This window comes from Elephantulus edwardii, unplaced genomic scaffold, assembly GCF_000299155.1.
Source record: "Elephantulus edwardii isolate Elephantulus edwardi_28Jun2011 unplaced genomic scaffold, EleEdw1.0 scaffold00275, whole genome shotgun sequence".
NCBI lineage: Eukaryota > Metazoa > Chordata > Mammalia > Macroscelidea > Macroscelididae > Elephantulus > Elephantulus edwardii.
In genome coordinates, this window is record NW_006400025.1 from 3269130 (window position 1) to 3290609 (window position 21480).

Here is a 21480-nt window from a genome sequence, read left to right on the forward strand (position 1 = left end):
CAGAGTCTCTTCTGACATCCATTTTGGTCTTTTCTTCCTCTTCTGTCTTTGTAATGACCGTTTGCACTCTTCCTGGATGATACCTTTGACATCCTCCCATAACTCATCGAGATGACAGAAGAATAGTTAATGCCTTTGAGTTGTGCTGTTGGAGAAGAGTACTGATGACCCTACGAACCGCCTAAAGAACAAACCTGTCTTGGAGGAAGCCAACCAGAGTGCTCCTTAAAAGCAAGAATAAGGAGAGGCCCATCCTAACAATATCAGTGTTGCAGGCAAAAGGAGAGAAGGAAGGACCAGGAGAATTTTCATTCCATAATCCACTCCACCGTATGTGTATTGTTGTTGTTGTTATATGCCATCAAGTTGACTCAGACTCATAGTGACATAGTACACCAGCTCTTTAACCCTATTCTTTCTGAGCCAACCTCATTGTCTTTGACACACCCACCCCCATTACCCTTGTCACTGGTAAATTTATCTCATCCAGAGTCTTCCTCTTTTACATTGTCCCTCTACTCTTCCAAGCATAATGTCCCTCTTCAAGGACTGATCTCTTCTTGCACCATGTCCAAAGTATGTTAGATGGAGCTTTAAAATCCTTGCCTCCGAGGAGCAGCCCAGTTTCACCCTCTCAGGGATGAACTTGTTTGTTCTCCTAGCTTATGTGTATCCTCCTAAATATCCTACTAAATTCCCTTCTTTCAAATGATTTTCTAAGAATCCTAACTTAACACAGGCTCCTTGCCCCTGAGTAACTTCCTAAGGACCCAAACCCTCCTGTCTCCCCTTCCCTGAATGATCATCTAAAGACTCTTCCTGTCTTTTCCAGATACTTTAACTGCTTCGAAATATCTTCCTCTGAGGTCACCTCTGGTGGCTCTCATTGTAATTCTCAAAGTGACTGTACTTTTTGAGTTTCAGTTGCTCTCTAGTCAGACAAAAAAGTAAAGGTATCATCAGAGTTTGGAGAATAGTCGAATTTCCCCTAACATTCCTGCCAGTTCCCTTTGGATGTTGTGATCCAGGTTCTGAGTGCACTGGTGAAAACAGTGCCTAGTCTGTCCTTGGTCCTGGCTGCCCCCACTCAGCTGATGGAAAGCTCTGAGTTAGTTCTTATCAGCAGAGGAGGCCTTCAAAGAGTTCATTACCCTCCTCCATCCTTTTGTGCAAAATTATTTTTCACCTTGCCAGAGAGATTTCTGGATTGCCTTAAATTCTCCTTGCTTTCAGAACAAGATAAGACATTGGAAAGGGGTCACACAAAGTACAGACATCAAAGGGGGCAAATAGAATTGTCTGACTTCACCACCACCTTTTGAATTCCTCCAAGTAATGATTTTCTGACCTTCATCTTTACCAATATTTACAATATTTACCAATAGTTCTGAGGTGCTAGCATTTTCTTATAGAAGATACTTATAGAACCTGTCCTATAATCAGCAAAAATAAACCCGTGCATACATCAACTTCTTAAAAAGAGGGCCACATTTGAAGTACATTGGTATAAAAAAAAGTTAGGACTCCAGGCAAAGATCAAAATTATATATATATATATATATAATAATTTTTTTAAAAGTCCTCATTGAATCAATTCTAGCTCATGATGCTCCTGTGTATGTTGGGCTAGAATTACTTATTACATTTTTAAGTCTGTGACCTTTTGGAAGCAAATCATCAGGTACTTAGGTGACTTTGAATCACTAGCACTAGGCAAGCACTTCACTGTATTTACCACCCAGCAATTTATTTTCATAAGCTGAGATGAGAACATGTACAGACCATGATGAAGAAGCCTCTCTTAATGGTTCCTGTGGTTTCTAGCTCTTTGGAAGAAACACCTTATTTGAGTTGAAGCCAATAAAGAATAGTTTCAAGATACAGCTACAAGGGTTTGTGGTGCCACAGTCAGGATGAGCACAGCCAGCATGAGAAAGTCCTTCCACGAGTGCCGTGTTTTACGAGTTTGACACTTTAGACCCGCTGGAAGAGAAATAGACTAGGGAGATGAAATTGTCAGAATGCAGGCCAGGAAGGCCAGTGAAGTCCATGTCTAAGAGCAGTGGGGGGCTAGTTCTTAGGTGATGGGGCTCCACGTGGGGCACCTATGAGTGAAGTGAAATAAATTGTAGCCTAGGGGAGCTCATGGTGTAGTGTTCTAACCACTGAGCTGCAAGGTCAAGAAGCAGCAGGAAGGAACCAGAGGCGTGTTGGAAGAAAGGGCACCTGTGGCAACTGAATCAGAAGATCCCTGGGGAGTTCCTAGGCTGGCTCTGGCAGATAGGTAGCTAAGAGCTGATATTCCCCACCTCCTCCAGTCATGGCAGTCTCCAAATCTTTTCTACACAGCGACCCGAAAAGAGAGAAGGTACCCTATTGTTGCTGTGTACCATCAAGTCAGAACTGACACATAGCTGACCCTCCTTCGGTTTTTCAGAGGCAGTTAATCACGTGGGAGGAGATTGACCATCTTTGTCCCAAGGAGCAGTAGGTAGCCTTGAATCACACGCCTTTGGGATAGCAGCTCAGCTTCTTATCACTAGGCCACCAGAGCTCCATGAGAAAATACCCTAGTACAAAACAGAGTAGTTGAGTGAACCTGACTTGGAATCTCTGATCTAAACTCTCAAGGGAGCATAGTCCTTAGCGAGTTTTGTTGCAAGCCCAAACACTATGCATATTCAGCAGTTTGAATACGCTGTTCCTCCCATTACAGTTAATGCCTTCAGAAACTGATGAAGGATCACTGTGAGTGGGAACAGTACATTTTGAGTAAACTGACTCCCCATGTGACAAATAGATGTGGTTTTTACCAGGACTAGAGCTCTCTTTCTCAGGGAGAAGGTTGTCGGTCATGTTTTGTACTGTGCAGGCCGAACTGACTCAGAGCTGACCTTCCAGTGGCTATTCAGAAACAGTCTAACAGGAGGAGATTGCCCACCTTTGGACAAATCACACAGGAGGAGATTGCTCATTGTTCTCTCACAGGGCAGCTAGTGGCCTCGAACCACAGTTCTTTGGATTTGCAGTACAACTCCTTACCACTGAACCACCAGAACTCTCTCAGGGAGAAGGTTGCTGTTGTTGTTGTTAGGTACCATTGAGTAGGAACCGACTCCATAGCTAACCCTTCGGTGGATATTCAGAGACAGTCTCATGGGAGGAAATTGCCCATCTTTCTTCTGTAGATCTAGTGGATTCAAACCCTGTGCCTTTGGGTTGGCAGTACAGCCCCTTACCACTAGGACACCAGAGCTCCTTCATGGAGAAGGGAGGTGGTAGTAAAGAAAAAAGGGTGCCAGCTTCAGGTCTGAATCAGCCACCTCCCTTCCATAGCCAACACTTCTTCAATGGGATGGGGCTGATGAGTCTATCAATAGTGCAGGCTTGTCAGCAGAAAGATCAGTGTTTACTCTGGCATAGCTTCTCTAAGGAACCCTGGGGCACTCAACTGCTAACCGAAAGGAAAGGTTGATGGTTTGAACCTATCCAGTGGCTTCACAGGAAAAAAGAGCTAACAGTCTGCTCCCATAAAGATTAACTTCCTAGCCAAAACTCACTGCTGTCAAGGCTATTCCAACCTGTGGTCGCATTATAGTAGGTTTCTGAGGCTGAAAATTTTATGGACAGAGATTACTCATCTTTGTCAAACAGAATAACTAGTAGATTTGAACTCATAATCTTTTGGTTATGAGCACAACACATAACACACTATGCCACCAGGGCTCCTTCCCATAGATTGTTGTCATATATGGTCAAGTTGGAACCAACCATAACTGATCCTCCAAATGGTTTTCAGAGGCTGTAAATCTCATGGGAGGAGATTATCCATCTGTCGCCCACCTCATAAAGATTAAAGTCTAGAAAATCCCATGAAAGCTGCAGAGCAGTTCTACTCTGTCACATAGGATCAATTTAAGTCAAAAAACAACTCAGTGGGTCTCAGCAACAGTATACCTACCACGTCTTTCCCTCTGTTCTAAACACATTAGAAGTCCCTTTTCATCACCTATGTTTCCATGTCTTCAGTTATTTCCATGATATTCCCTGTAGAATTCTAGTCAGTTCCACCCTATTTGGTCCAGTGCCAATCATAGCTAGACAGGGCATTCAGTGTCAAAACAGGCTGGAGGGTGATGATCAGTTTAGCAGAAGATTCATACTACTTTAAATAATGAATATCAGTGACTCATTTCAAGTAGGATTTGTTTTATAAAATCTCCATTAAGTTGTAAGCATTTCTAGAATGTGTCCATTGTGCCAGTCAAGTCCAATCAAAGCAGGACACCCAGGCTCTGAATTCTGTTGAGAGCATCATAGTAGTAATAATGTTGTATAAAGCTACTCGTGTTTTCTCCACAAGGAAACAGAAGCTTGCAATGTGCACATGGCACCCATGGCTTAATGGTAAGCAGTTGTGCTGCCCACTGCATGGCACATGGTTCAAATCTACCTGCTGCTTTACTGGAGAAAGGTGGGCCATCTCTTCTTGTGCATTTATTGCCTCTGAAAACCTCCTAGAGGTTCAGCTGTGAGTCAGTTCTGATTCAAAAGTATACAACAATGGTCTATGGACACTTGGAGAATTAGTTGTGGAAGTTGTAATACCTATGCCTTTAGATTCCTAGAGTCAAGAGTTGGGTGTACCTGATCCTGGTTGTTGCCTCCTGGGTCTTGTTTGCTGGCCCATTAAGCTTGGCTCCAAATGCCCATCTCAGCCTATGCCATATCTTAATTTACTGCTTGGCCTTGTCGGTTTAGCAGTGTTATTCTCTGCTGTATTCTGAAGTACTTAGAAAATCACCTTGCTCAAGGAACTCGGGAAGCCCTGGTGGTTCACTGGTACCACCTGATAATAAAAAAGTCAGCGGTTTGAACCTACCAGCTGCTTCGAATAAGACCCAGAAATCTGCCCTGGGAGAGATTAGAGCTTAGGAAAGCCTATTGCACAGTTATTCTCTGTCCTATAACCTTGTTCTGCATAGGAATTGACTCAGTGGCACAAAACAGCAAGAACTTAATGTTTACTAAGTAAATGTTTGTTGAATGAATGAATTGTCCCCGGGGAAATTGCACATATAAAGAGAAGGAGTTAGTTACAGTGGTATTGACAACTTGTGAGGTTTCATAGGATGTATTTTCCTTTCCATAATTACCAAGCCACACCTGAGGGGGCTGATGTATAAAGGACCTTGAAGGTTTGATGAGTGGAAGGTTAGGCCTGTGGAAGTACTGTCAGGGAGAATAGACTTAGTAAGTTGGTTGACATGATTAGCATGTGACCTTATATGTCCTGGGGAGAAGAAGTAGCCCCAATACAGTAGAGGTAGAAGATACTGGGGCAAAAATGTAATTTTTATAATACACAAGTCTTGCCCCTCCATGAAATTTTGCAATATCTACAGACATTTTTGTTATACTGTTTGAAGGCTGCTGTTGGCATCTAGGAGAGGAACCAAAGATGCTGGTAAACATCCTTCAGTGCACAGGACAGCACCCCCACAGTGAAGGATAATCCAGTCTAAGATGTCAGCAGTACCAAGGTTGATAAATCCTAGAAATACCACCAAGAGCTAGAATTACTGAATAATTCATAATTCATACGGGGGGATTTTAAAAGTGAAATGAGTACTGTAATTAAGTATTCTAAGGCAGTGGGCATAACCTGAACCAAATTGGGCAAACCATGACCTTTCATCACATTCTCGAGAATCCTTGGGTGAGAAAGAGCGTACTCGAGTTGTGCAAGACAAGAGGCGATAGAAGCAGAGCTATGGTTAAGGGATGGCATTGTTGGCATGCAGGATGGATGGGAGAACACACTAGACCAAACGAGTTCTTCACAGTTGGATGGTTTACTTTCCTGAGCTAGAGAAGATGGTAGTCCAGGGAAGTTGGACTTTTACAGAGCTGCTGCAGGGTCACCAAGGTTAGACTGTTACTCCCAAATTAACTACCATCTCCAAATTATATATAAACAGTAATTGGTATTTGTTTGTTAGAAATGGCTCTTTTTGTAAATGAAATCTACCAAATTGGGGTTCATGTTCAGATGTTAATGCTAAAGCTCTCTCATTCAACTTTTTGTTTAGGTCAAAGATAGTTAATAGATTTCATGTTCCTTGTATATCTGATGGACTGTAACCATTTAGAATGGCAGATGGAGGTATAAGACCCCCTCTCTGGTTAAGTGGAAAAAAAAGTAGGGTGACTGATTGGCAATGTCTTCCACAGGACCCCTGAAAGTAAACTGAGGGGGCTGGTAGAACACACTGTGCTATTCTTTTGTAGGGCTCAGTTTTTTGTGTTTTTTTTTTTTTTCGTTCTCCTCAGAGTCATGGGCTAAAATGTATGTGAGCTCTGAGTCAAACAGCCTCTAATGTGTTTCCTAGCTGTGCCCATTGCTGTGCTGGGCAGGGCCTCAAGCCAGTTCAGTCATGGACAGCAAAGCAAAATGGGAACAGACACAAGTTTTTACTAGTTGAGTGAAGCAGAACCATAACCAGAATGAGAAAAATTACAAGTTAAAGCTTAGAATGAGAGACCCAGAAGAGAGGTAGTGGGCCCTGGCAGGAACCTGATGCAGGAGATTCAATTACTGCCAGGCCTATAAAGAGTGATGCACATTCAAGCAATGGAGTTAGGTGCCATTTTTGAGCCTCAACCATAGTTTCTGATTCTGTCAAGAGATTTGGTTGCTATGCAGTGACTGCACATGGCACCTCTGTTTTGTAAGCATACGATGTACATTTCTAGTAGGTATTGACCCATCATTTTTCAACATTTCTGAGTATCTTTCCAGTATACTCATATTTTTATAAATTTGAGTTGTTTGGTGTCTGCCATGACTTAACTAAAGAATCTATTCAAAGTTCTGATGCTACTGTGGGGGATAATGAAGACCTAGAAGACGTAGCCCCCCAGCCTCCAGTAACATGGCATTTTTCTGGGTGAATCAGAGTCTCATAACTAATACCATGGAGAACTAAAAAAAAAAGGGGAGGGGGAGGAAGCCCTAGTTGGTCAACAAGTTGACTGCTAACTCACAGGCAGACTGTTCAAATCCACCAGCTACTCCACAGGCGAAAGATGGGCAATTTCCTTCTGTGCCATTTACCGGAGGACAGTGAATTAAAATTGTAAGGAGTGTTCCCTGCAAGGATGGAGGTTCTGTGCTATGGACACCACACAGAGAAAAGAGGAACTTGAACAGAGAGATAGAGGGAGGAGGAAAGAAGAGAGTTTAGGGAATGGTTTTGGGGACAGAATGAACACTATGAGGCCTTGGGGGAGCAAGGCAAAGTTATAGAGCCCACTATATCTCAACTGATGTCTCTTTGCTGTATCTTCCAGGCCGTGAGATGGTGGGGTCCACACTGCCTGGATACCCACCCCACATCCCTACCAACGGACAGGGCACCTATGCCTCTTCTGCCATCGCAGGCATGGTGGCAGGTAAGAGGAGGGACTGGACAGCCGTGGGCAGGGTAGGAAGGCAATGGAAAGAGGAAGTGCTGGAGAAGGTAGAGCAGGAAAGGAGGAACTTGGGGCATACCTCATTCTTGTACTTCTGGAAGGAGCAAGCGGTGCACCTTATAAATAATCGGAGAAAAAGGCCTCAGTGCTGTCCGGCTCCTCACCGCTCCCCAGCCCAGGAAAAGAGAAGGCCTGGATTCAGACAGGACTCTTTCAATGATACAGTGAGCATTGCTGGAGAGCTGTTTAGAGCCAGCAAAACAACTGTCAGCCAAATACAAACCCACCCTTAAACAGTCTATCCTCTCTCCTTTAACTTAGGCCTCAGTGCACACGTTCTATAAAACATAAATGTTAACATGATAATGATTAAAATCCATTGTCACCTCACACTCACTCAGCCCTGAATGGGGAGAATCCAGGTTCTAGAGTGTGAGATGAAGGAGGAGAATTTCTTCATTTTTGTTTGGACAGTCCTGAAATTTTGCCCATTGTTTTAGGTTTGTTTGCTGTCATGTTCACCTGCCATAAGCACTCAGAATATTAAAGTCTGAGAAGAACAAGGAGATTTTTCTAAGGATGAACCCTGGTCTTTCAAAAACCATAGAGGAAAGATTCAGGTGTGGGGAGGGTAGACAGTTTCCACTGCTCAGAGAGGCCTGGGACTCAGGGCATCCTGAGCCGCTAGCCCTGCCTGGGTCAGCCTCCCTGGCACTGACCCAAAGAAGTAGCACATTCACTCAGGGCTGAGCCCTCCCTCTTTCTCAGGGTTAATCTTTGCCAGCCACCCACCCTGTGCTGAGGCAGGTGGGCCAGCTTCTCTGGGCAGAAGGAGGGGAGGGGGAGAGAGGGCGGGAAGAAGGCTGTGAGCGCTCCCTGGGAACCTGCTGAGCTAGCCCTTGTTGCTGCCCTGTTACCGTGGAGATGTGCTTAATGCAGTGTTGAAAATACAGAATACCGACTCCTCTCACTCTCCTGGCCCGGCGCCCCCTCCCTCCCTCCCTCTTCTGGAGCGTGAAATGAGATTGGTCAAGATAAAAAAGGAAAAGATTCGGTTATTTTTTTAAGAGTGTGGATAATGGGTCCTCTCAATCAAAATCACAGGCTTCGGTCGCTCCCCCATCCCCCTCCCAACCTCTCCACCTTCCCCTGCCTTCTGCTCAGAAGAAGAGGAAGAAGCATAAAACACTTAGCTTTTCTCTTAATTATGAAGCATGCTCAGGACTAGGGGCTGCTGGACCTCAGAGTCTGACATGTGAGGTGCCTTGAAGACCTGGACCTCTTAACAAAGGCACCTAGGTTGTAGCCAGAAATACCTCAGATTTAGTGGGTGCTGTGCAAAAATAAAATAGCATAGCTACCTTCCAGAAAGGTAGAATTGGCTTCCAATAAGTCACAAGTCCCTTCATTCTCAGAAAATGCAGTGCTAGTTAAATACATCACCTGGTTCCTTGGAGTTCTATTTGTAAGTGGATTCTTTTGGGATTTTTTGGTAGAAAAAAATATTTGTCCATCTGTTACAACTTCCTGGGACCTGTCAGTTGACAGAACAGCAGTACCTTCCATTAAAATCAATAAACATTCATTGGAGACCGTTTTCTGTCCCCCAACCATGGCCAGCACTGGCTATGGAGTCAGCATGGACTCATGATCACCTCATGCACGTCAGAATATAATAGTGCTCCATAGGGTCTTCAAGGACTTCTTTTTGTCAGATATAGTTTGCCATGCTTTTCTCATGTAGTACCTGCGGGAAGATTGACTCAGACTCCTTTCAGTTAGCAGCTGAGCTCATTAAACGCTTGCACCAACTAGGGGCTCTGCCTTGTGTTAGGTATATAGTAAATACTCAAAGAGAAGCATGTCAGTGTCGTTCTCCAGGCAATCGGAGAAAGGAGGAAGCATTAATTTACTATGCACATCTGTATATTCAGTCATTCAGTCTGACCATTCATGTGTGTAACTTTTATTTTCCATTGAATCCTCACCATAAGCCCAGGAAGTTGATATTATTCGGTTCTACAGGTAAAGAAGCTAAGGCTTGAAAAGGAGAAGTGTATACAGAGACATAATCATATTAAGCGGCCAATGTTCAAGCACAAGTCTTTTGATTTCAAATTTTGGGTTCTTGCCACTGTACACAATGACCACCATCATACTGGAAATAAAGATGCAAGTCGTAAGAGAGAGGCCTAAGAACAAGGTCAAAATACAGCTTTCATTTGTATACTTTCTATTTTATCTTCTTTTTTGTTGTTATTCCTGCCCCATTAACAGAGTTAATGATTCTCAACCAAATTCTAAAGCTGAATCACTACTCATCCATCTATCTGTCTTTCAATTCTTTAACCTATTATCTTTCATATATTTTAATACATTAGCATGTCTTTCTGTCTCTCCATCCATCTTTTCATCCTTCCTTTTGTCCATACATCTTTCCATAATCCCTCTTTCCATCTGCTTCAAGTTTCTGGTGTTTCAAATCAGTGTAGAAACCAGTGGCTTCTAGGAAGAAAGATGGGCAACTTCCTCCCATGCAATTTACAGCCTCAGAAACCCAGTGGAGGATTTTCTGTGAGTTGGAACCGACCCCACAGCAGGGAGTTATCCTTCAGTCTGCCTTTCCATCATCTCATTTTAAATTAACATTGATTGTATATCTGTGTGAGATGCTAGAGATACAACAGAGAACAAGACAGGTTCTTCCCTTCATGGAGCTTACAGTCTAACAAGGGGAGCTCTGGTGACCTAGAGTAAGAAGATGCTTTGCAATCCCAAAAGCACGAATTTCAAATTACCAGTTGCTCCACAAGAGAAAGGTGACAGACCTTTGTGATTTTTTGGGGGGAAGACCCTTGTGATTTACTGCCTATGAAAACCCACTAGAAGGTCAGTCGGTTTGGGCTCCACTTGATGGCACACAACAACAAATCTCATAGAAGAGAAAAATGGACAGTAAATAAACAGGATGTGTTCAGATAATGATAAACACTGTGAATAAAGCAAAATGGTATTATGTGATGAAGAGCCTTAGGGAGAGAAGATCACTAGATTGGGTGATGAGGAGAGGTCTCTCTGAAGTGTCCAAAGTGATCAATCAAGTGATAAACTGGGGCAGATCATCCTGGCCAGAAAGAACGGCAGGTGCAAAAGCCCTAAGGTAGCAACTAATTGAGCATGGTGACACCCAGAAGAAAGGTGAGTCAGCTCAGAGAATAGTGATTGAAAGTTAATAGCTCTACAGAGTGAGGAGTTGTTGATAGTGACTGGGTCATGTTTTAAAAACATTAATCAGTTTGTTAGAAAAATGAACTGAATAGAATCAAGACAAGAAACCTAAACACCAGTTGGAAGGCAGTTGCAATCATTGATGCAAGAGGTGACAGTGACTTGAACTTGGACGGTAGAGCCAATAAGACTTGCTGGTGAATCAGCTGTAAGGATAAGAGCAGAAACCAGTATGACTCTTTGGTTTTGTGTGTGAGAAACTATGTGGATGGTGGTAGGTGACTAGAAGAGGAAGAGGTTGAGCAAGTAGGGGACTGGAAATCAAGAAAAATGCAACTAGGGTGCTTCATAGAGGCAAGGGCTGTGGAGCATCATCTCACATATTTTGGGCCTGTTGTTAGAAGGTGGTAGTTCTTGGAAAAAGGCATCATACTGGAAAGGTGGAGGGTCAGTGAAGGAGAAGAAGACCTTTAACAAGATGGATCAACATTGTGACTGTAAGGTTCCAGACTAATGGGTTCCATTGTATCAGAGATGATAAGGATGGTACGGACAGGGAAAGGTTCAGAGCCATTGTTCATAGGATTGCTATGAGTCACAGTTGAGTCGAAAGCACCTAACAACAACAATAACATCATCATGGAATTAAGATGCCCACTAGATACCCAATGAAATAAGTCAGTAAACCTATAACCATGCCTGAGTAGAGGAAGGAATCTTGGTTAAAGGTGTACATTTCAGCCACTGCACATAGGTTATTATTTAATGCCAGAGTACCACAGAGAGAATGGGAATAGAATATCATACACTAGAAATTTCACACACCAGAAATCCCCCTGGTGTTCTTCAAGATTTTGAGGTCTAACAGAGAGGAAGTCAACAAAGAAACCTGGGCAGGAGTCCCATGAGATACAAAGTAAGTCCCTGCATGAAGGCCAGAAACTTAGAAGTAGTGGTGAGCTGAAATCAGGAGGTTAAGTGAATGGCGTAGAACTGATTAAAGAATGGCTGGACTAGAGATGGCAGGAATTTTTGCAGGGTTCACTATAGACCTGGGGAGGATATGAGAAGGTACAGAAAGAGATGGTGGAGCAGAGAAATGAGTCGGTAGCAGGAGGAGGACTTAGGGGCGTGAAATGATTTTTCAAAAGATGCAGGATACCAGAACATGTTTACAAAAGGAATATTGCAAGGAGGGACCAGTCCTTGGAGAGGGACATCATGCTTGGAAGAGTGGAGGAACAGAGAAAGAGGGAGACCATCAATGAGATGGACAGACAGTGACTGGGGTAATGAGAGTAGGTGTGTCAGAGACAGTGAAGTTGGCACAGGATAGAGAAGGTTTCAGGGCTGTTGTCACAAGTGACTCTAGGCACATAACAACAACAACAAACAAACAAAGGAGAGATTAGCGAAGCAAAAAAGAGGAGTAATCTTAGGGAGCACGACCTTGGGAGGGTAAGTGAGGTGGGATGCAGAGTAAAGAGGGAATGTTGGCCTTTTTTAGGGTCAGAGACATTTCCTGTGTAAATGCTGAGTAAATGCTGACTCTCCCCTAACTTCCCTATGACTGAGGCAGCTAGGTAATCAGTGTGTTAAGTTATGAATAAGAGATGAATGAGTGGGAAAATGAGAGCACAAACATATTTTTCGACCCCTTTCCCATAATCCTTGAGCTGGCAGTATTTGGTAAAACCATAGGGGATCCTTGCTAAGTAGCCAGTGTGGTAAGGAATGGTTTCTTCCACACGCTCGTTGAAACCACGGAACCCTGGGGTACACCACAGTGAACAGCAGGTGAGTCATGGGATACAGAAGAGAGCACTGGAGCAGGATTAGGAGGCTAGGGTCCTAGTTCAGCTTTCGTTGCCCTTTTGGCAAATCTCTTCCTCTGCCAGATTATCAGCTTCTTAATTTCTAAAATGAATGGTCGGGTTAGCACAACTCTTAGTTTTCCTTCTTTGAATTTTTCTGTGTTAGATAATAGCCCCTCTCCTCTAGAACGTACTACCTCACTGACTCCTTAGAAATGGAATGATCTGGCGGTCTTCCTCTGTTTCCTGCTTCTTCTCCTCCTCTGGAAAAGAATTCCTTCAACAAGATGATGGTTGGCTGGATGACAGATCTGAGCCTCTGCTGGGCTTTCTATTAGCACCTGATCAATGTGAAAGTAATGAAAGTCAACCTGCCTATATGCAGAGCAGATTATCCGAGAGGCTGGGCTCTATGAGGAGAAGTGTGGCGTCAGAATTGGTGGAAGATCTATTAACAGTATGGCCTGAGGCTCAATGTCAAGAAGACAAAGATTCTCACCACTGGACCAATTGGTAGCATCAGGATGGATGGCGAAGAGATTGAGATTGTTCACAGCTTCAGTTTGCTCAGCTCCACGGTCAATACCCTTTGGCACCAGCAGCCAGGAAATCAAAAAACGTGATGGGAAAGTCTGCTGTTAGGGACCTCTCTAAAGTACTGAAGAGAAATGGTGTCTCTCTGGAGACTAAGGTGTGCCTGATACAGGCCATGGTCTGCAATCACTTGTTATGCATCAGAGAGTTGGACAATGACTAGGGAGGATAGAAGGAGAATTGATGCCTTTGAGCTGTGGTGCTGGAGAAGAGTATTGAATGTACCCTGGACTGCCAAGAAAACAAACAGATTCATCCTGGAAGAGGGTTAAACCAGGCTACTCCTTGGAGGCAAGGATTCTGGGGCTTCATCTGACATACTTTGGACATGTTGTAAGGAGAGACAGGTCCTTGGAGAGGGACATCATGCTTGGTAGGGTGGAGGGACAGTGTAGGAGGGGAAGACCCTCTATGAGGTGGATTGATTCAGTGACTGGGGTAATCGGGATGGGTGTGTCGGAGGCAGCGATTGGCACAGGATAGAGTAGGCTTTAGGGCTGTTGTACATAGGGTCACTATGAGTCGCAAATGACTCGACGGCACATAACAACAACAACAACAAATTTATTGAGTGCTGACAGTATGCTGTGTCCAGTCATAGCTGACCCTCCAGTGGGTTTTAGAAGCACTAAATCACAGGGAGGAGACTGCTCATCTTTCTCCCTTAGAGTAGCTGGTGGGTTTGACCCAATTGCCTTCAGGTTGGCAGTACAACTCGTTACCACTGAGCCACCAGAGCTCGCTCAACAACACTGTATGCGTAGGGAGCTCTGGTAGCCTAGTGGCAAGGGTTACATTGCCAACCCAGAAGCATGTGTGTGAGTCTACCAGCTGCCTCTCAGGAAGAAGATGGGCAGCCTTCTCCCATGTGCTTTGTAGTCTCTGCATATCCACTGGGTGGTCACCTGTGTGTCAGTTCTGACTTGATGGCACATAACAATTATATGTACTTAATAGTATTTATCTCATTTAATCTTTGCTACAATCAGTAAAACAAGGACAGTAACTGAGCTAATTTTTCAAAGCAACAGGTCAAGGCCAAGAGAGGTTAAATGTCCACAGCTAAGAAGTGGGGAATGGGGATTAGATTTTCTGCTGGCAGTCCAGCTCCAGAACAGTAGGGGTTTAAGGCTTCCCAACAGAGTCTGAGAAGGAGACTCTGAACCCTGGAAGGGCTGGCAGGAACCTGCTTTGTAAACAGAATCATAGTTTAAATGTATAAAGGGATTATCTGGAATTAAGAATCCAAGGTCAAGGTCTGCCCTGCCACTTACTACCAGTGTGATCTGTGGCAAACTACTTAGTCTTGCTGTGCTCAAATTCCTCTTCTATGAATTCATGCTATGGAGTGCTTCATAGGATAGTGGGGAGAATAAAATGGCATGAGGTGGGTGGCAGTGCTTTGTAAACTTTAAGCTCATACTGTGGCTGACTTTGTGGATACCTAAAGTATTCCAGTAGCCATTGCTTCAGTCAAGCCAAGAATGTTCACAGATGATCAAATTTGTGACAATTCCTGCACCAAGTTTGCTTAAAGTTGTGGACTCTGATGGGACGACAAACTCCTTAACGCCCAAGATAAAGTTTCCCCAGGAACACAAGTGGTTGGTGCCCTCCAATTTCCTACCATCCTCTGCCTAGGAAGCACACATACTCCTCAGCAAAGGCATGCTTAGGAATCTAAAAATGTCATACATACATACTTGAAGCCAAATGGCATCAAGCCAAGCCTGACTTGTGTTGACCCATTTATGTCAGAGTAGAACTGTGCTCTATAGGTTTTTAGTGGCTGGCTTTTCAGACACAGACCACTAGACCTTCCTTCTGAGGGTCTCTGGGTAGGCTTACACCTTTGACCCTTTGGTTAGCAGTCAAACACATTAACTATTTGCACCACCCAGGAGGTCTGGTAGTGGCTTTGTTGTAATCCCAAAGGCACGTGGTTCAAATCCACAAGTATGGGCAGTCTCGTCCCGTGCAGTTAACTGCCTCTGAAAACCCACTGGAAGATCAGCTCTGGGTCAATTCCAACTCAACAACAACAACCACATATACATATATAACAGATTTTCTTTTGACTTCTAAACCTACTCTCCAGGGATACCTCCCTTCTGTAGCAGGTCCAGACTGCAATAAAAGCAGTAGTTCAAGGCAGAACTTCGAAATCATCACACAGCTTCCAGAGTCCACCAAGCTGTCTTGCTGTGTGAGCTTCTGCAGATCCCTGAGCTTTAGATTCTTCATCTGGAAAATGGGAACAATAAGCTGTGCCTTCTGGGGCTTCTGTGAGAACTGAAGTACTGTGAAATGACCCTGAAATGAAGTACCCAAAATGACAGAGGATAAGGGGCTCCCAAAGGGACGATAGTGGGGCCTTCTAACTCTGCTGTCCTGCCATTTGGCTCCCTGGCTCACCCCCTGTCAGTCCCAGAGACCCTGCCTCCCCACTCTCAGTGCCACAGTGGTCCCCACCACCTCACGGGTCTCTCTTCTGTGTGCCCCCAACAGGAAGTGACTACTCTAGCAATGCCTACAGCCACACCCCCTACTCCTCCTACAGTGAGGCCTGGCGCTTCTCCAACTCCAGCTTGCTGAGTGAGTCACTTCAGGGCCACCCTGGCTCTTGGGGCAGGTTGTGTTATGTGGGTGGGCGGCCTCTTGGGGCAGGTTGAGTGTATGAGGGTGGGTCTTAAATCATCTGGAAAGCTCAGAGACCACAAGTTTGGTGAGATTCCAGAGGAGACGGGTGATGTCTATAGAGTCCAAGAAGGTAGAGCCTTGTGTCTGGTTGGGCCTGTGGCAGCCTCCCTCCAGTTCAAGGCTCTGTGAAATCTTTGTTCTGTCTAAGATTTGGGGCTCAAACCTTGAAGGGAGAGGAAAAGGGTAGACAGAGAAAAGTTGAAGAGAGGACTTCCTGGCTCAGAGGACTTTGGGTCTAAAAGCAGTAGATACATAGAGTCATTCCAGCTGCCCTTCTTCCTAAAAGGTTGCAGTCCTGTCACCATGTTCAGTATCTAAATGGCTCAGCACCAAAATCTTTACCCAAAAGTCCTTTGCTCCACCATGCATTCTGATAATTCCACAAGGTCAGCTACTTGGCTACCCTTAACCCCTCTCTCATACTGGGACACACCATTGACTAGAGAAGTTTCTTTGGGAAACTAAGCCCAGAAAGAGAGACTTAAAAGATCACGTTCACGTGATGGTCCTGGGGTCTCAGAGAGAACCTGAAACCAGAGAGAATTGTAGGTGCATGTGAGGCTGACCCGGGCTCTTTCTAGACAGCCTGTTGCCTAGATAAGCTCAACTCCAAACCACTTTTCTGTCCAGTGTAATTGGAAAGGGCGAGGCAGTGAGGTGTACTGGAGCCAGAGGGCATCTCCCTGCTGGGCCTCCTGGGTGTCCATCACTGGGCCTCACACTCTGCCACCCTTGCATCAGTCAGGATTCTTATCTCTGATGACCAGATCTCATCCTGCTTGTGCAAGTCTCTGGAGGATCTAGCTTGTCCCCTCAGCGTGTTTGGGTTCTGGGGTCCCACTGGTGTCTTCTCTTTCCCTGTTCTTGAGCTGAGGGTGTTGAAGGTCAAAGCAGTCATCGAGGAGAGGTGCAGAGAAGCAGTGTTCTCATTCTGGCCAGAGGTGAGACCAGGGAAAAAGGAAATAAGACTGGAGAGGAGTTAATCTTTGATGATCAGATAGGCCAGGGGATAAATTATTAACTTGTGCTGTCTTAAAGGTCAGCAGATGCAGGAGAAAGTTATGGTGCAATTTCCCCTTCTGACCAGCTATGTTGTTGTTATTTTTTTTTTTAACATGTCCAGGTCCCCCATATTATTACAGTTCCACATCAAGGCCAACTGCACCGCCCACCACCGCCACGGCCTTTGACCATCTGTAGTCGCCATGGGGACAGTGGGAGCGACAGAGCAACAGGAGGACTCAGCTTGGGACAGGCCCCAGAGAGTCACACAAAGGAATCTTTATTTATTACATGAAAAATAACCACAAGTCCAGCATTGCGTCTCACTCCCTATGTGAACCATGCAAGACACAATGACCTTGGAGAAGGCCGAACTGTCCTCCAGGGCTCCTTAACGAGAGGCAGAAGTCCCAGGGAAAGAGAACCATTCCATTCAGCAAGAGACAGTCAGCATTGGAGAGGCACTGTGGCCCCTGCTGGCTTCTTGCCAAAAGGAGAGAAGAGGGCACAGCTGAATGATCTTGAGGGATGGCAGGTGGGCCCACCTGGGTCTGAAGGTGACAGTGGTGGCTCCTAGCAGTGCCATCAACACAGCCATAGCAATTGCGGGCTGTATGCACTCTCATCTAACCCACAAGCCATAGCCTGGTTAAGTCACTCTTCCTTCAGCAGCCCTGACAGATCCCTCTCTCTACCCACTTGTCTACCATCTCTGTTCACCTTGCTTGGCTCTTCCCATGCCTTCCTCTTGGATATTAGCTGAGGCTGGGCCAAGTCAATCATAAATTCTACACCATTGCCAATGACCTTCTTCCGCCTGATGCTAGCAACGTGCAAACACCACCCCACATTCTCATCTAGTGTATCCTCCCTTTGGAAGCTGCCATCAGCTGGGCCAACTTCAAACAGCTTGAGACAGACATTCCAAAGGGTCTCTGACCCCTGGCATGATGTGGGGGTCATCTCTGCCCAAGGCAGTACATGGTGGAATTTCTGGGGGCTCCCCTCCCTTTTCTAATAGCATCTCCCAAGCCAGTGTGCTTCCTGCAGTCCATGTATCCTACATCTGCAGAGCCCCTGAGGCATTGCCCTCCAGGCTACCACAGAGCTCCTGAGGAACCAGCAGTGGAAATTCACTTTTGGATACCCCACAGCTCCTGTCCCCACACCTGGCTGTAAATACTGTAAATGAAGCTCTGTCCAGGACCAGCTTCACCCTGTCCATCCCCACAGTGAATTGTCTCCCTGCCATATCAGGCTTCTCTCCTTGATGCTTCTTTCCTTTTTTAAAGAAAACCTGCCATTGCCACCTGACTCAATAAACCATTATTCTTCATCTCTTTGCTTTCTCGCTAACCCTCTACCTTTGCTAGCACGATGTCTTTTTGCAAGAGAGGGAAAAGAGAGAATGACCCTCAACAAAGTGGATTGACACAGTGACTGGAAGAGCAAGCAGAGTGTGGCAGAGATTGTGAGGCTGGCACAGAATGGGACAAGGCTCCTATCTGTTGTTCACAGAGTTGCTGTGAGATGTAGTCAACTCAGTGGCATCTAAAAACAACTTCATCTCTAGCTTTGAGGTAGGCTAGAGGAGAGGGACACCATGCTTGGAAAGATGGGGGGGTCTGAGAAGGAAAGGAGGACTCCTAATGAGGTGGATTGACATGACTTCACTCACTGTCTTTAAAAATCTGAGTGTTTTAGGGATGGTGAGGATGGCATCGGATAGAGCAGAGTTCAGGGTGGCTGTTCATCAGGTCGCTCTGATGACACCAAAACCAACAGCAACAACAACAGAAAGGGAAGGAGACATCTCTTTGTTGGCTTCCTCCCAAGAACCTCAGAGCCAAATGCCCAAGTGTCGCACTGTGGGTTGATAAACCAATTGCCACCAAGTGGACTTGACTTATGGTGACCCCTTGTGTGTCAAGAGCAGAACTGTGCTCTTTTGGGTTTGTAATAGCCAAGTTTTCAGTAAGTTACTAGGACTTTCCTCCCAGGTTCCTCTGGATGAACACAGACTCCCAGCGTTCCGCTTAGCAGTGAGCATGGTGAGCGGTGCACCCAGGGACTCCTGTATGTGAAAGCTCAAAATTCACTGCTGTCAGCTTGGTTCTGACTCCCAGCAGCCTTCCGTCTGGTCTCCAAGGAGGAGAATATAAATCTCTGCAGGGGGAAATTTTTCTTAGAGCAGCTGGTGGATTCGAACTGCCAGCCTTTTGGTTAGCAGACTGATGTGTTATAGACTATGCCACCAGGACTAAAGGTACCCAAAAGCCCTGATTTAGCACTTGCTCCCTCCCACTTTAATAGATGGTTAGTGAGTGCTGGGTAAACTTCCAAGCCTTGGTTTCCTCAGCTCTAAGTAAATGTGTGATAAGATCAGCCAATCTCATAGTGCACTCCACCAATAATAATTGCCTTTGTTACCAACAGGAAACTAGAGGGTCAGCCAAGAAAATTGATTATGGAACTAAGAATAGCTATTAACTATTGTTGTTAGATAGTGTTGAGTCAGCTCCAACCCGTGTAACAACAGATCAAAACTACCTAGTACTAGGCCATCCTTGGTCTCTGCTGTGCGTGAGCTCATTGTTGCAATCAAATAACCAGTGCTTGAAGACATTTATGATAGACCTGGCACAGTATGGAGGGCTTTGCATAAGTTAAATTGAGAGCATGTTGAGAACACGGAGGCTCAGAAAAATGCAGTGACTTTCTAAAGTAGGAAGTAGTTGATTCAACCAAGTCCTCTTAGGCTAAGTCCAGCCCCTTTTCTCAGCACCATGGGTCCCTTATCAGGATACCAGACAGTCCTGGATCTGAGAGGTTTGGGGCTGTCAAAATATCTACTTCCTAAAGATGGAGCACGGCTGAGCAGTGGAGAAACACAGGGTGGCAGTGGGTAAAGGATGGGAAGGAGTCTGCAGGGGTACTGCCTGTGGGAGGATGCTGGGCACCCCGAGGGTTGCCTGGAGCTGCTTGAGTCCTCTACACATGAGAGGCAGCTGGTAGGAGGGGCAAGGGTCTGCAGCTCAGGTTGACCAGAGGTAGCTGGGCAGACAACAGTCAGGGCAGAGTCACATGAAGAGGATGCCGAACCCACCCAGGACTCCAAGGCTGGGGAGACAGGCAGGGAGATGGGGCCCCATGTTCTTTGTCCTCTCAAAGGAGAGACCAAGGTTGCTCACCAGGGATGGCATGAAAATGGCTGAGCCTTGAGGAACTCTCTGGAAGGAAGCCTGTTCCCCAACTCTTCTTAGTGCAACCCGAGTTGAGGTTTGTTTCCCTATAACGAGACGTCTGTGACTTTTAATCTCATTATATCTGAGTCTTGTCATGCTCTCAGGCCTCTTGCCTGCCTGATTCTGGGGCCCAGATGAACAGCACCACACACACACACACACACACACACACACACACACACACACACACACACACTGCTTGGCATCCTGTGAAGTGTACAGAACTAACATGAATGTACACAGTCACAGCCCTCCCTCCATGTGTGCCCCTGGAAGACTTGCTCCAACTCCTGAATAATCCCACAGTGGAAAACTCACCTTTCCTTCCCTGAGGTGAGCTGAGCTCCCCAGAATGCTCTGCTCGGTTGTGAGGATGGTTGGGGAGTGTGCAGCAGCCCCAAGTGCAGCAGACACCTGTACTCTCAGATATTTTATCTGCAGTCAGACCACAGGTTCCATCCTGAAGCTTGTCCTCCCTGCCCTTCTCCACACACCTTTGTGTGCAGCATGCCTTTGTGTGCTCCCTTACTTCTCCCACACTATCCCCAAAGCTGGGGCATTTCAAATTGTTTCACCCCATTACATGGATGACCAGAGAGGATATGCAGGAGGCTTGTGGAGGTCCAGCTGGAGGGAATGGGTGGGAAATAACCATGAGTAACTGAATGTTGAGAGAGGATGAAATACTGTACCTGACACATTCCAAAGACATCCAAGTCTACCCTCCCCTGTCTTGTACTCTGGGGCCTCACAGTACTGGAACAATCCCTTTAACTGTAAAGAGAGACTTCCATCTGATTACCAGGCAATCGGCTCTCCCGGTCTGTCATCCTCTCCCCTCCTTGCTCTCCAGCAAGTGGACAGCTGAGGGTGCAAAGAGGCCATAGGAGACCTGAGGCCAGGCAGTCACTGAAGGACAGAGGGGTTTCTGCTGGGACACAGAGCAGCTCCTGCCCTGCCTGAGGACCACTCAAACCATTCCCCAAACTCACTGCCTTAGACTTGATTCCATAGCTACCATACAGGACAAAGTATAGCCACTGGGCTTCTGAAGCTATAAATCTGAAGGGTAGACTGCCTCATTGTTCTCTCAGTGATTCAGACCACCTGTTTTGACTACCATTACAGCACTTAATGTAGAATGCTACCAGGGCTTCAAGGCTGGGAGAAACTCTAAATTGACTAATGTTGCTGGGACCCGCTGGCTTTGCCTGGAGATCTCACCACCTCAGAGGCCAGTCCCCAGGCTGCTCCCAGCTTCTCCCATTGTCGGCCTTACTCTACTGTCCTTGCTAGGGGGTTGTTGCTAACACACACACACACACACACACACACACCCAAACACACACATCCCAAAAAGCCATGTGCTGCCTATGCATTCAATATCCTCAGCTATCTCAGGAGGAATTTTATCTGTGACC

General features: G+C 45.7%; 1 protein-coding gene across 1 annotated transcript in view; it reads left to right on the top strand.

Moving 5' to 3' along the window:
- The window catches only part of LOC102844176 (paired box protein Pax-8-like), a 35733-nt gene extending 18591 nt beyond the window's left edge, over positions 1 to 17142 (top strand). The window contains exons 9-11 of the mRNA XM_006900190.1: positions 7354 to 7455; positions 15621 to 15707; positions 16936 to 17142. Coding sequence (XP_006900252.1) covers positions 7354 to 7455; positions 15621 to 15707; positions 16936 to 17012 — 266 coding nt within the window. The 3' untranslated portion in view covers positions 17013 to 17142. The remainder of the gene's footprint in view (positions 1 to 7353; positions 7456 to 15620; positions 15708 to 16935) is intronic.
- Positions 17143 to 21480: the final 4338 nt, after the last annotated feature.